At 40.6% G+C, this 13,100-nt stretch overlaps 1 protein-coding gene across 24 annotated transcripts in view; it reads left to right on the plus strand.

Moving 5' to 3' along the window:
• The window catches only part of CLIP1 (CAP-Gly domain containing linker protein 1), a 120,482-nt gene that overhangs the window by 88,048 nt on the left and 19,334 nt on the right, over positions 1 to 13,100 (plus strand). For 15 of the 24 annotated variants that reach the window (XR_004648271.1, XM_034791242.1, XM_034791243.1 and 12 more), the window contains 4 exons: positions 196 to 2,481; positions 3,793 to 3,930; positions 6,968 to 7,074; positions 11,272 to 11,392. Coding sequence is in view for 23 of the 24 variants with exons in the window: in XM_034791242.1 (XP_034647133.1) it covers positions 196 to 2,481; positions 3,793 to 3,930; positions 6,968 to 7,074; positions 11,272 to 11,392 (2,652 nt within the window). In the remaining variant the exon portion in view is untranslated. The remainder of the gene's footprint in view (positions 1 to 195; positions 2,482 to 3,792; positions 3,931 to 6,967; positions 7,075 to 11,271; positions 11,393 to 13,100) is intronic. The other 9 variants (XM_034791253.1, XM_034791254.1, XM_034791259.1 and 6 more) reach the window with 1 other exon arrangement.

Raw genomic sequence — 13,100 nt, forward strand, 5'->3', positions numbered from 1 at the left:
ACACTAACTAATCCCACCAAGGCTCTGAATTAAAGCTATTGCATTTAAAACTTAGCCATTTTAAAAGTTCTCTAGCAGTATATATGCTTTTTAATTTAAATAATAATAGCAGCTCTATTTGTCCTTAATCCATACTTCTCATTTGTCTGTTTGACTTCATTTTTGTTTCCCTTCTCCCCACCTTTATTTCTTTAGTCTTTAACTTCTGTGTTAGCATCAGCCAAAAAAGAGATTGAACTAATGTCAGACGAGATGAGGGATTTGATATCAGAGAAGGAGATTCTGGCACAGGAGGGAAATGCTTTAAAGTTAGAGAAAGGTTCACTATTATCAAAACTACTAGAGTTGGAATCCAAGCTTATGTTGTTGCAACAAGATCAGGAAAAGCTTTGGACAATAAATGAAGAACTTGATTCAGAAAATAAAAAAATCCTAAAGGAAAAGCAAGAAGCTGAAACTAAAAGTCAACAGGAAAGCACAGAAAAGGCAGCATTAATTTCTGAGAAACAAAAGTTATTTATTGAAATAGGGACAACACAGAAAGATCTTCTAAAAATAAGTAGAGAAAATGATGCTCTAAGCTCTTCAGAATCAGCGCTGCTCCAACGGCTGGAAGAACTTCAGACCAGCAAAGATGCTTTGGTTCTGGAATCTCAGAAGCACATTAAGGAAAGAGAAGAACTGGAGGATAATCAGAAAATGCTTTCTGAGGAGAATGCTACTCTTCTTAAAGACAAGGATGATGTCATCCAGAAGCTGAAAAGCTCTTATGAAGACCTGGCCAGAGATCAAAAGGAACTCCTGCAAGAATTATCTGCTCTGGCTGCAGAGAGAAATTCAGTCTTGGATAAAAAATTGGCTCTTGAAAGCGCACACGTGGCCTTAAAAAATGAAAGGGACGATCTGTTGCAAAAAAGGCAAGACCTGCAATCTGAAAAGGAAGCACTTCTTAAGAGTCAGGAAGAGCTGCATGTGAGCTTAGAAACTGTTCTTAACGAGGAAAAGGCCCTAAATAGGAAAACTGAAGGACTGCAAGCAGAGCTAGATGCTGTGATTAAAGAACTTAAAAAAGCTACCAAAGACAATGTAGAGTTGCAGGCCTCCTATGCTAGTCTCTCTAAACTGCTTGAAGAGATTAAAGCCAGTAGGGAGTCAACAGACTCTGAATGTATCCAATTACTACAAGAGAAGGAAGCTCTCTCTTCATCCGAGCGGAGACTTTTGTCTGAAAGGGACGAACTTTTACATGAAAATAAGGCAATTGCGGAAAAGCTTGCCAAGACCTCAGAAGATGCCACCCTTGCTGAGAAAGCTGTAAATGAGAAGATTAGTCAACTGAGCAGAGAGAAGGAATTGGCTTCTCAGAAGTCAGTGAAACTTAAAAAGCAGAATGATGCCCTTCTCAAAGAAAAGGACATGTTAGAAACCAAATGTGCAGAGCTGCTCACTGAAAAACAGTCTTCTGCAAATGCACTGTGTGACTTGAAAAGAAAACATGAGCTGGACATCTCAGCCAAGAAAGCACTCGGTCAAGAGAAGGCAAAGCTGCAGAGTGCCATTGAAAGCCTCAAGAGAGAACTGGACAAGAAAACCCAAGAAAATCAAGATCTAGTGGCCTATAACTGTGAACTTTCAAAGTGTCTGAAAGAGGCTCAGAGTGCCAAAACACTGCTAGGAAATGAGCTTTCTGCTGTTTCGCAAGCCAAGCAAGTTCTGATGGCTTCCTTCAAAACCTGTTCCTCCAGTAAGGAAATGCTAGCCAAAGAGAGGACTGAATTGCAAGAAGAATGTCAGAAATTAAAAGAAGAGATCAAAATTATGCAGGAGAATTTAACAATAGAAAGGGAAGCTAGAAAGCTGGAAAAAGATTCATTCTTATTGGGACATGCAGAACTTCAGAACACCATCAGCTTCTTAGAGAGGGAGAAGGAGCAGCTAACAGTTAAAAATAAAGAATTGCTGTCTGAGAAACAACTGCTGGTTCAGGAGAAACAAACATCTGAATCCAAACTAGAGGAAATCATTAAAGAAAAGGAGGTTCTCAGCACAGAGACTGATCAACTTGCCTCCAATATTGAAAAACTAAAGAGTGATTTTGCTTCATTGACTAAATCAAAGGCAGAGCTCCAGGACTTGCATACCTGTCTCTCCAATATCCTAGAAGATCTTCGGCATAGCCATGAGGTGACTGAATTGGAGCGAACGAAGCTGCTCCAGGAAAATGAGAGCCTGCTTGCGGAACAGAAGAATCTGATCATGATAAAGGAAGAAATACTGAAAGAGAAGGAGAAGTTTTCTGAGGACTATTACAAACTGCATGAGGAAGTAATGCTTTTAGCACAAACTAATGGTGACCTTTCAGCCAACCTACTGGTGTTGCAGAACAAAAATCAGATGCTACTGGTGGAGAAGGACAAACTTGCTTTGAAACTAAAAGAAACTGAGGCTCTTCAGACACATACAGTAACGCAAAAATCTGAGGTATTGAAACACATTGTTAAACCAATCAAGTACAGTTACTAACACTGAGCACTAACTTCAATGGTTTAGATGTCTGCACTTTAATTGCACGACCAGCACTTCATCTTAATGTAGACAGACTGTAATTATCTTCCCTCTTGCTATAGTACCCTGTTTGTCTCAAGTTGTCTGTAATGATGAGTGTGAAAGATCTTTTAACACCCATAATAAAAACAATTCTATGCTTAATCATAAGAAACTATGTTGTCGCTGAATGCTGCAAGAAAATTTTGAAACTGTGAATAAAAAGGAAAATATTTTTTTCCAAATCCTATAGGAGAAATTTAACGTTAGTAGAAAAAGTACTTTCTAGCCAACTGTAAATGGGTACAAATGAACATGATTTTAGACTTGGTGCTCACCGTACCTTTTTATCTTAAAAAAATTGAATAAAAAGAATATTAGTTTAAATTTACATGGTGATATAAAATAAAATTTTACTCCAGTAATTGGACAAAAGGAATTGTAAGACAATCCCCTAGCAGGCTTGGGCTTTTTTAGAACTTTCAAAACATGTTGTAATAAATTGGCAGCTGAGTGTGCTCTTTTTATTCACAGTAGTGTTTATATTCACCACCAACAGAGCAGTAAATAGAACTTTGAGCCAGACCTTGCTTGACTTATAAACTGCAAAACCACTTAAAGTATGAATTTTGTGGGGTGCTTTTTAATTCCAAATATTTTCAGAATATTTTACTCCACTCTAAAGCTTTGTGTATGATCTTCAAAGATTTAATTTCACAAGGGCAAGTCATTAACAATGTTAAAGTAACATATGTAACATTAACTTGATAGGAGAACAAAAAAGATTCAGCTATTTTAACTTTTAGGATCCTGTCAAAGCAAATTCAACACAACTCCTCTTTATAATTCCACATCTATCTAAAAGATCAGTCTGGTGGTGGTGAATATCTATTGAACAACTATGATTATAAGATGTTTGGGGCATCTAAGGGTAATCACAGTGGATATAATTAGGGCCATTCAGGGATTTAATAAAAAAAACACCCTCAATGAGGACACAAGCATGGGATTGTAATTCATTTCCGCATGGAATTCGACCTTTTAAGATCTATTTTATACTTTATGCAGCTTCAGAATGCAGATAAATTTCCAGTTTTAGTTACAAAAATGAAGCTATTTAACGTATTTGATTCAATATGGAAAAAAGCTGGCAAGTAACTGAGTTCTGCATAAAGTAAACAAAATATAGTATAACGGCTGGTCTGCATTGGAGTGTTCCATCCAGTAATAATTCTCTGTTATATTTAGGCTGCTAAAATGGCAGAAGATGCTTTGCAGGTAGTGGAGCAGGTGACCAAAGAGAAGGATGCCCTTCATCAAGAAAAGATCGATACACTGGCCTCCTTGGAGGACTCCAGACAGACAAATCAGAAGCTTCAAAATGAAGTAACCACTTTTAATTGTTTATATATGAAAAGAGTCACAAAGTTCTTGAGACTTACTGGTATTTCTTAAAATGTCCCTGTATTATAATGTGAAATCTACATCCAAATAGTCAAAAGCACCACAATTTATCAGTGAATATGTGCTCTTTGAGGTACCTACATTTCCCATACAACTTTAGTTATATGTTGAGCTGGACATGCGGTCACTTCCTTCTGCTAGTCAGATCTGATCTTTGCAAGTGAGGTTGTTTAAATCCTATTTTTCTGTATATAACAAATGACCTAAAAAGAAAAGAACTGTAGGGGCAGGTTTAGTTTTTACTCTGCAGTCCAGAAGTGGTTTTTTTGTTTTGTTTTGTTTGTTTTTATTAAACCAATAGGATCACAGCACAGGGGACGGGACTATTGGTGAGTGGGGAAAAGGAGAAGAATGGGATGAATAACCTTTGTCACTGTCCCACCACAGAGCTCATCACGGCCATCTTGGCATGAGCTATTAGATAGTATCCACAGCTTCTCTATGTATTACACTAATACAACTTTCAGAGGGGTAGCCGTGTTAGTCTGAATCTGTAAAAAGCAACAGAGGGTCCTGTGGCACCTTTGAGACTAACAGAAGTATTAGGAGCATAAGCTTTCGTGGGTAAGAACCTCACTTCTTCAGATGCAAGAAGTGAGGTTCTTACCCACGAAAGCTTATGCTCCCAATACTTCTGTTANATAACGCTTTCCTCGGGAGCCAAAAAAATCTTACCACGTTATAGGTGAAACCGCGTTATATCAAACTTGCTTTGATCCGCCAGAGTGCACAGCCCCGTTCCCCGGGAGCGCTGCTTTACCGCGTTATATCCAAATTCATGTTGTATCGGGTCGCGTTATATCAGGGTAGAGGTATTTGTAATTATAGCTGGACACACCACATTAGAGCTGTAGAAACATGTAATCTACAAAGTTGTATTAGGGGGTCCTGTGGCACCTTTGAGACTAACAGAAGTATTAGGAGCATAAGCTTTCGTGGGTAAGAACCTCACTTCTTCAGATGCAAGAAGTGAGGTTCTTACCCACGAAAGCTTATGCTCCTAATACTTCTGTTAGTCTCAAAGGTGCCACAGGACCCCCTAATACAACTTTGTAGATTACATGTTTCTACAGCTCTAATGTGGTGTGTCCAGCTATAATTACAAATACCTCTACCCTGATATAACGCGACCCGATACAACATGAATTTGGATATAACGCGGTAAAGCAGCGCTCCCGGGGAACGGGGCTGTGCACTCTGGCGGATCAAAGCAAGTTTGATATAACGCGGTTTCACCTATAACGTGGTAAGATTTTTTTGGCTCCCGAGGAAAGCGTTATATCGGGGTAGAGGTGTACTCTATTACCTGTATGCTCATGGACCTTGGCTTTCAACGATGCTAGAGCAGCATTTATCTACTGTGTTGAGAGATGCAGCATGGTACAGTAGACAGGGCACAGATACAGAAGATCTACGTTCTAAGCCTGGCTTCATCAGTGACTCACTGTGTGGCCTTGGGCAAGTTGTTGACAATAACGTCTCTGTGCCTCAGTTTCTTCATCTTAAGTGGATAGTCCTTACCCTCCAATAAAAAGCACTACCGAAGTGCTAACTAATAGTAACATTAATAATCCACATAAGTTCTCCCTTCCTAATCTAGCCTGCAAAAATTTGAGCTTCTGTGCATGGTTATTAAAGGATCCTCTGTGTGACCTGAAGTTTCACGGCAGCATCTTCATCTCTCCTCCTCTGATTTATGTATTATTATTTATCATTTACTATTTATTATGGCAGCATATAGAGGCCACTCTCAAGAGTGAGGCCCTACTATGCTAGGTGCTGTACAAACACACGAGTTGCAATTCCTGTCCCAAAAAGCTTGCAACCTAAGAAATACCACAGTACTTTCCATGATGATGCTGGGTCAAGGACCCCCTCCTACCCTTGTTTTTCCCCTTTTGTAACAGTGTACTTTTTTTTGGTAGTGGTGTCTTCACTAGCACCCTAATCTCTTTTCCCCACAAGTTGCCTCCAGGCTGCAGAGAAGCAAGTATAAACTGACTGTTTGAAACAAAAAGATGCGGGGAAACAAACTTGAGCACACTGGCTGGTATAGGCTGTGCAGATGATTCTCTAGAATTTTCTGATGTCTTCAAGATAATGATCATTTTGAATGGGAAATACCAGGCTAACCTAATGCCATAGGCTTCTATTGAAACATAATTCTCAATAATTTTGAGGCAGTGTTGATTGCTTAAGAGAGATGACATCATTAATGCCAGAAGTGGAATTTCTGGGCTGTTTAAAATAAAAATCCACTGTTCTGTAATGCCATCGAAGTAGCTGGAGATTATCGGTTACATAATATAATGTATTACTGAGTGCTTGTGAACAGATGAGGTTTACAATCTGATAAGTGCTTACATGATAGATGCATGCACAGTAAATACTAGAAGGCTTTCTACAATTTGTGCCAAAACAACAAGACCTCTCAAAAGAATGGATTTCCCATTATTGCAAACACAACATCCAGCCTACTATTTCTCACTGATTAAGGTACAGTAAAGCTTAACCATATGGTTAATTATGTATGTTTTTACCTAAGATCAGGGGGGAAAACTCTATACAAATAGCACTCAATTATAACAAATCATACTACATTAATTTTGCTAAAAATGTTGAGTTGTAGGGACAGTGCTTAGACAGGTGTCTGTGTGAAATGTGGTGGATAGATTTTTACTTATATTATTATCAGTTAGTCTTAAATTAACCTTTAACTTGCTATGCTGCTGGAATTGCATTGAACACAGTTAGGTTTGTTACACTTTTGTTAGTCCAATACTTCCCAGTGCAGACAGACTAATTTAACTCTTCAGTTACCAAGACTTAAAAATAAAAGAAGTGCAACAGTTCAAAACGTCAGGCCTCCATTTTCACAAATGCTTGACTATTTACAAACAATTTGTTTGAAAATTATATGATTCCATGAATTTAACAAGATTTCCTTCCCTCCCCCAAGCTGGACAAACTTAAACAAAACAGCCTGAAAAACGAAGAGGAACTTAACAAGTCAAAAGAGCTTCTAAATCTGGAGAACAAGAAAATGGAAGAATTTAGAAAAGAAGTGTAAGTATTTAAATGTTTGTTGAGCCTTTGAACTCTTACATAGTTATTCTATGTGAGTATGTAGCAATTACGTTTCATAAATGAGTCTTTTTACCAGTTTGTGACGGGGTTGGGCTCACTACCTGGGCGCCTCCTACTGGTTACTCTGGGAATTAATTCAGTCCAGTGGAGTGTCCCCTCTCGGTGGTATTCTGCCCGTTATCTTGTCTTCGGTTGGCTTATGAGCCCACGTCGCTCACCAACTCGCGGCGTCCTCTTCCGGACCACTGCCCTCCAGCAGTGCCCCTTAGTCCAGCCACACCCCCTTCCAGGAGGGAGGTGTCAATCAACAGTCTCTATGTCCAGCCACCGTGGTCAACCACACCCCCCAAAGTCTAATCCCTCCTGTCTGGGATCTGGCGTGGTCTATAATGGCCGCTCCCTACGGCCAATGGCTGGGTGTACTGCAAGGGGGGGGAAGGGGAGGACCCAGGCCCGCCCTCTACTCTGGGTCCCGACCCAGGGACCCTCTGGCGGCAGCCTTGCTGTCCTCCTCCTCTCCCCTCGTCTGTCTGCTTCCCTGGGCCGCTTCCCCTACGGCCCCTCGCACCGGCTAGGCCCTTCCCCTCAGGGCCTGCAGCCTGGCAGACACCAGGCTGGAGTTTCCTTCTGCTCCCCCAGGCCTGCCCAGCACTGCACTATCCTGGGTGCTAGTCTCCTATCCTGGAGACCGATCTTCCCCTGTCCAAGGCCTGGGACAGACTGACTGCTCCTTTCCAGAGCAGCCTTCTTATAGGGCTGAGCCTGGCCCTGATTGGCTCTCAGTAAGCCCTTTCCTGATTGGCTGCCGGCCTGCGCAGCCTCTTTGGCCTACTCTATCCCCCTCTCACATAGGGGTGGGGCACTCGCCCCGCCACACAGCTCATCTACAGTATCCTCATTTATAAAACAGAGGTACTGTACTTTGTTACAATTCACTACTAACTTGGCTTCTGAAATACGTAAAACATGGAAATGGAGCACTGCCATGGCTCTCTGAAGGTTGTTGAATTATTTGTGGAGATGTTTTAAATTATGGTGCATTAATTGAATTAGTCTGAGGTGGCATACAGTTCTGCCACATGGGGGCACCAATTTATTTCAAAAGCATCAATCCAAACATCTTGCAACATGTTTAGTCTCTAGTGTAGCTGGAGCTCAGTGTGATAGCTGATCATGGTCCAATCCTAATCTAGACAGCCTCATCCTAGATTCTGAAATTGGAATGTAGCTGCAATGGGTGAAGCAGTGTGCGCTGCTGTTTGGGGTCACATTTACCTGGACTCGACAGTGTTCATATAATCATTTATTTTGTCAATAAACCTAACCAGTAGGACTCCAAAGAAAATGTAGGGAGTAGATATATATGTAGTAACAAAGTGCCTTAGCTGAGTGCCCATCCCTGGGCAGTACTAAATGAAACACACATAGTCTCTCTGGTTTAAAGCCTTCTAGCCACAATTTGGTTAGTGCATGTTAGCCTCCGAATAAAACTATTAGCTTGTAACTAGTATCCAGCAGCCTAAAACTGTGTCCCTCCCTGAACAAAGACACAGCATGGCTACTGGCCCTTCAGTGTCCCAAGGTTTAGAGACTTGGCACACTGAACCTCAGGTCTCCAATCCCACCCTCTCTGTGTGGAGAGAATTTGGTGACCTGTTGGGGAGATTCAGAACCTGGAACTTGGACTGCAGGGCTGAGATGATTGCTTGAGATTTTCAAAACGGTGCAGGGGATTTTTGCCCCACACGTGACTGGTGCTCTTAGATCAAGGTAGTCCAGGTAAGGAGAGACAGGGTTTCTTGCAGAACACACAACATTAATGCTATGTTCCAGCACCTGCACCACGGTATTGATTTTTCTGTCCTTTTAAAAACCTAGGTGGCTGTCAGAGAGAGGCCCCTTCTGGTGTGACAGGATTTCATTCCATCAGTAATTCCTATCTGCTTCAGCGCTTGTAGAAAATGCCAAGGCAAAGTAATTATTTCCAGACTAGTTGCTCTAATCCTAGAACCCCAGGAAGTGTGCAGATCCCATTTTTTATTAAAAATTATTCTTCTGCAACTTGTAAGGAAAAATTATTTGTAGAAATTGCAGTTTAGACTTCAGTAAAGGAGACTTCTAGATAAAGGAGATTGGTTTCCTCTCACTTGGTCCTCTTATGATTCTGTTTAAGGCAAACCTTAATCCTAGCCAATTGCTGAACATGGTCTCTAATTACCTGTGATTTTGGACTTCATGGACGGGGGGTAACTAATCTAATTTGACAGGTAATTGTCATACTGATTTAAGATTATTAAATTATAAATACTTTGACATATAAACAAAGTAATTAACATTGGTAAAGGATGGAGCTGAATTTGGCAGCTGCAGCTTTCCTTGAACTCCTCAGCAGTCTGTGTTGCCAGAATGCCTTTGGGATGCCCAGTAGGTGATGGTAAACTCTTGTAATTGTGGAGGGGAATAATGCAGGAGAGCCCTTTCAATAGCCAGCTGTGGCTCTGTAGGTAGGGAAGTCTTTCAGTGGAGTTGGTAACCATTTTTGCAAAAGAGCTTAACCTATAAAACTGGGCACCAGAGAAGCAGTGATACTGGTTGGATTTTACCTACCTGGTTAATAAACTCCATGTCAAATGCTCTTTTTGACATCCATTAAAATTCTCAGATACAAATGAATTACAATGGAATTCTGTGGTTTCACACAAGTCCACGCCACTGTTTGTGTGCCTTTAACATCAGGAATCTGACTTCCTGACACACTAGTGCCAAAATCAAAAGTCAAAGCACTGTTACAGACTGCAGCACAGCAAACAAGTGAGGTTAAAATTAGATGTGTCCCTGCATTAGCAACCAGATTCATACCAAGATAATTGGATTCAGTGATGTGAGCCAACACATTAAATCCAGTTTAACTAGGCCTTATTAATAGAGCATGAAAAACTGCACCAAAATTGTTTACACTAGAGCCTGATCTTTAATAACTAATGTAGCTATGGCATAAGATCTAGGGAAAAGGGCTGGAAAATGCTAGCATGAAGTTTAATACGCACAACACTGGATTACTTTTAATGTTGCTTGATAAAATGTTCATCATATAATATGAAATACTTTTGTTTAAACTGTAATTTAGTGAGTTTGAGGATAATGCTCCTGTTTTGTGAATCCTGTTACATAAATGTATCCCTCCGGGGCACATCAGCCATGGGTCATCATAACATATTTTAGTATTCTAGTCAGTGCTTGACTGTGAAATATTGGCACATATGACCATTGAGCCTCCCTTTAGGAAAGCAAAATACAATGGTAAAAAAACTGCCTAGATGAAATAAAATGCAACTTATTTTTTGAAAAATCCTGCCAATTTCTACAGGAACTTATTAAATGACGTATACACAGAATATGTAACAGGCTTTTGTTTGTTTGTTTTTGTTTTAAATACATCAGTTAAAAATAATTCTAAAAAAAATTCCAATCTTATCAACAGCAACATGGATTAACGAAACTTGAAAATCCTAATTTGTTTTTTTGCTATTGGTGTTTATTTCATTGTAAAGACAACGAAAATAGACTAGTCATTTTTACGTTTTGGCTCACCTGACTTCATCTGTTCTTCAGTGTTTGGGTTGCAAGCCATTCCAGAGAATATTTAAATCTGAACAAATGGGGTTTCCTTGATGATTTTAATTTCATAAACATTTCTGTTTGTATTAGATTTGGTTAAAAACTCTGTGGGTGTGTTTATGTGCCTATACAGGGGTGTGGGATGTTAGAACTACCTGTCTGTCTCTTCAAACATAAATAACATACTTCAAACAAATACTGTACCATACTTCAAACAAAATTTAATCCCACAAATTAGCATATATTTAAATCTGAGGGTTTTTAAACTTTTGGAGCCATGTAGAACTGGTAATAGGACACTGAATAGACTTTCCCTTGCAGTGGTATCAGATGCATTTAATGGAAAAGGAAGTAATTGTGTGTTATGCTTCCAATGCTCTCTTTTTCAGGGTTAACACTATCAGTGTGCATTTAAGGTGTAGATTGTCACCTTTATTATAGATCCTATTAGACACGTGACCTAGATGTATTTTTCCAAGCTGTGAAGCAGATTCTCTCCCACAGTCTTTTCTTGCCTGTCTTGTTCCTATGGTAACCATGCACTTCCTGTCCTTGCAGAGAAGCGCTGAGACTGTCGGCTGCTCAGAAGTCCCAGCAGCTCACAGCCCTGCAAGAAGAGAACGTTAAACTTGCCGAGGAGCTGGGCAGGAGCAGGGACGAAGTCACAACTCATCAGAAGGTAGGGTGGCTAAACACTTACTGTTCGGTGCTTAGAGGATGCTGCAGTTTGATTGTTTAAAATAATCCATACTATTTTCACGGATGCCTGTGTGACCATGTAATGCATGTTTGTGATTTAAAGGGATAGTTCATTTCAAGAGTGTTCAAATACATTTGCAAACCACCTCCATTAGAAAGTTAGAATCATAGGATGGTGGAGGGTGGTATGACCCATAAAGAATCTTTCCAAGAGAGATGTCTATTTGAAGGCTTCAGGTAAGTGTGAATGAAATGTGTTGTAGCCAACTCTATATCCAAGGGTCTACTAAAGAGACACTCTAGTGGGAGTATTTTTCATTTTCCAAACTCCTCACTTTTCACATCCTTTCCCCCCTCTATTAAGAGAAACTGTAGTTGTTTTTAAAAACACATCCTTCCAGAGAGAATATTTTAAGATGGTTTGGAGAATACTGTTCAAAACCCCTTTACTGAACTCTGAAAATGGTAGTGGAAATATGCATACGTGTGTGCTTCTGTATTGTGTGTAAATGGTGGATATTAGAGGACTGGAGTTGGTATAAGGTTTTCTGGTGGCAGTGTAAAGTCTGTAAAGCTCTAAGCTTTGTACATGTCAATAGAACCTTAAAATACATTTATTGTGGATGGAGCTTATTACATTGGTACTTGCAAATAAAGATTTAGAACTTAGATGTTAAGTGGCTTAATTAAAACTCTAGATCTCACATAGAATAATTCTGGTTATGTTAGAACCTCTTCCTGAAGTATAACCATTTAAATTGTTTTTTTCAAAATTTGCATTTGAACTATGACACCGTGTCCTCTGACAGTAGTGTGTCTCATTCTAGGACATGACGTGCAATGTAAGAGCAGTATGTGAGCCACTGTCAGACACACGTCGCCATTGCATACAGCATGTGCCTTTGTGACAGCACTTAATGTGTTTTGTGATTTTAAGCTTTACTGGAAGTCTCCCTTCAAGCCCTGCTGCAGAACCTCATGCTCCACCAAGATTTGAGGGGGCAGACTTTCCCCAAAGCATCTCTTAGAGCTGAAGCCCGAGCCATTTCTAACTCCTGGGTGCTATGACCTAATAGTGCATGGAATCCTTCATTCTACAAAGTGCTTTGAAAGATGATTGAGAAATGTCCCTGCCATGCAGGCTCTGACCCTCCTCCTGAGTAGTGACGTGATAATAGGATGCTGTCTTCTTAAACAACCAATGGGAGCCTTTTTTGTCCCTTTCAAATTATGTCCGAGCTTTTGGGGGCAGCCAGCTCCTTTCTTCAGACCAACCACAACTGGAAAAGGCTTCCTCGGCTGCAGGGCCATCCATTGAATCAAACCTGGCCTTCAGTGCCTGGTCCAAGTAACCAGGCTTTGGGAGGTCCGAGGGAGAACACTGCAGTAGCCCATGCAGCTCCTGGACTGTCTTCCCAGGGGGATAATAGCTGTCTGGATCACCTAGCCTTGGCTGTCCCCAGCCTGCCCCACTCTCAGTTCCCCCACAAACACACATGCTCTTTGGCAGCCAGAAGCCCTTGTGGAGCTGTGCTTTGTTGTTTTGCAGAGGAGCGGACCTCCTGTCAGGCTCGTCTAATCCTGCCATCCTGCACAGTGTAAATTTACCAGTTCCATTGCATCCAGGGCTCTCTTCCCATGAGTGGAGGGCAGGATTTGCCCCAAGAGTCTAGTATCAAGGAGTCTTC

The sequence above is a fragment of the Trachemys scripta genome, chromosome 15 (genome assembly GCF_013100865.1).
Source record: "Trachemys scripta elegans isolate TJP31775 chromosome 15, CAS_Tse_1.0, whole genome shotgun sequence".
Lineage (NCBI taxonomy): Eukaryota > Metazoa > Chordata > Testudines > Emydidae > Trachemys > Trachemys scripta.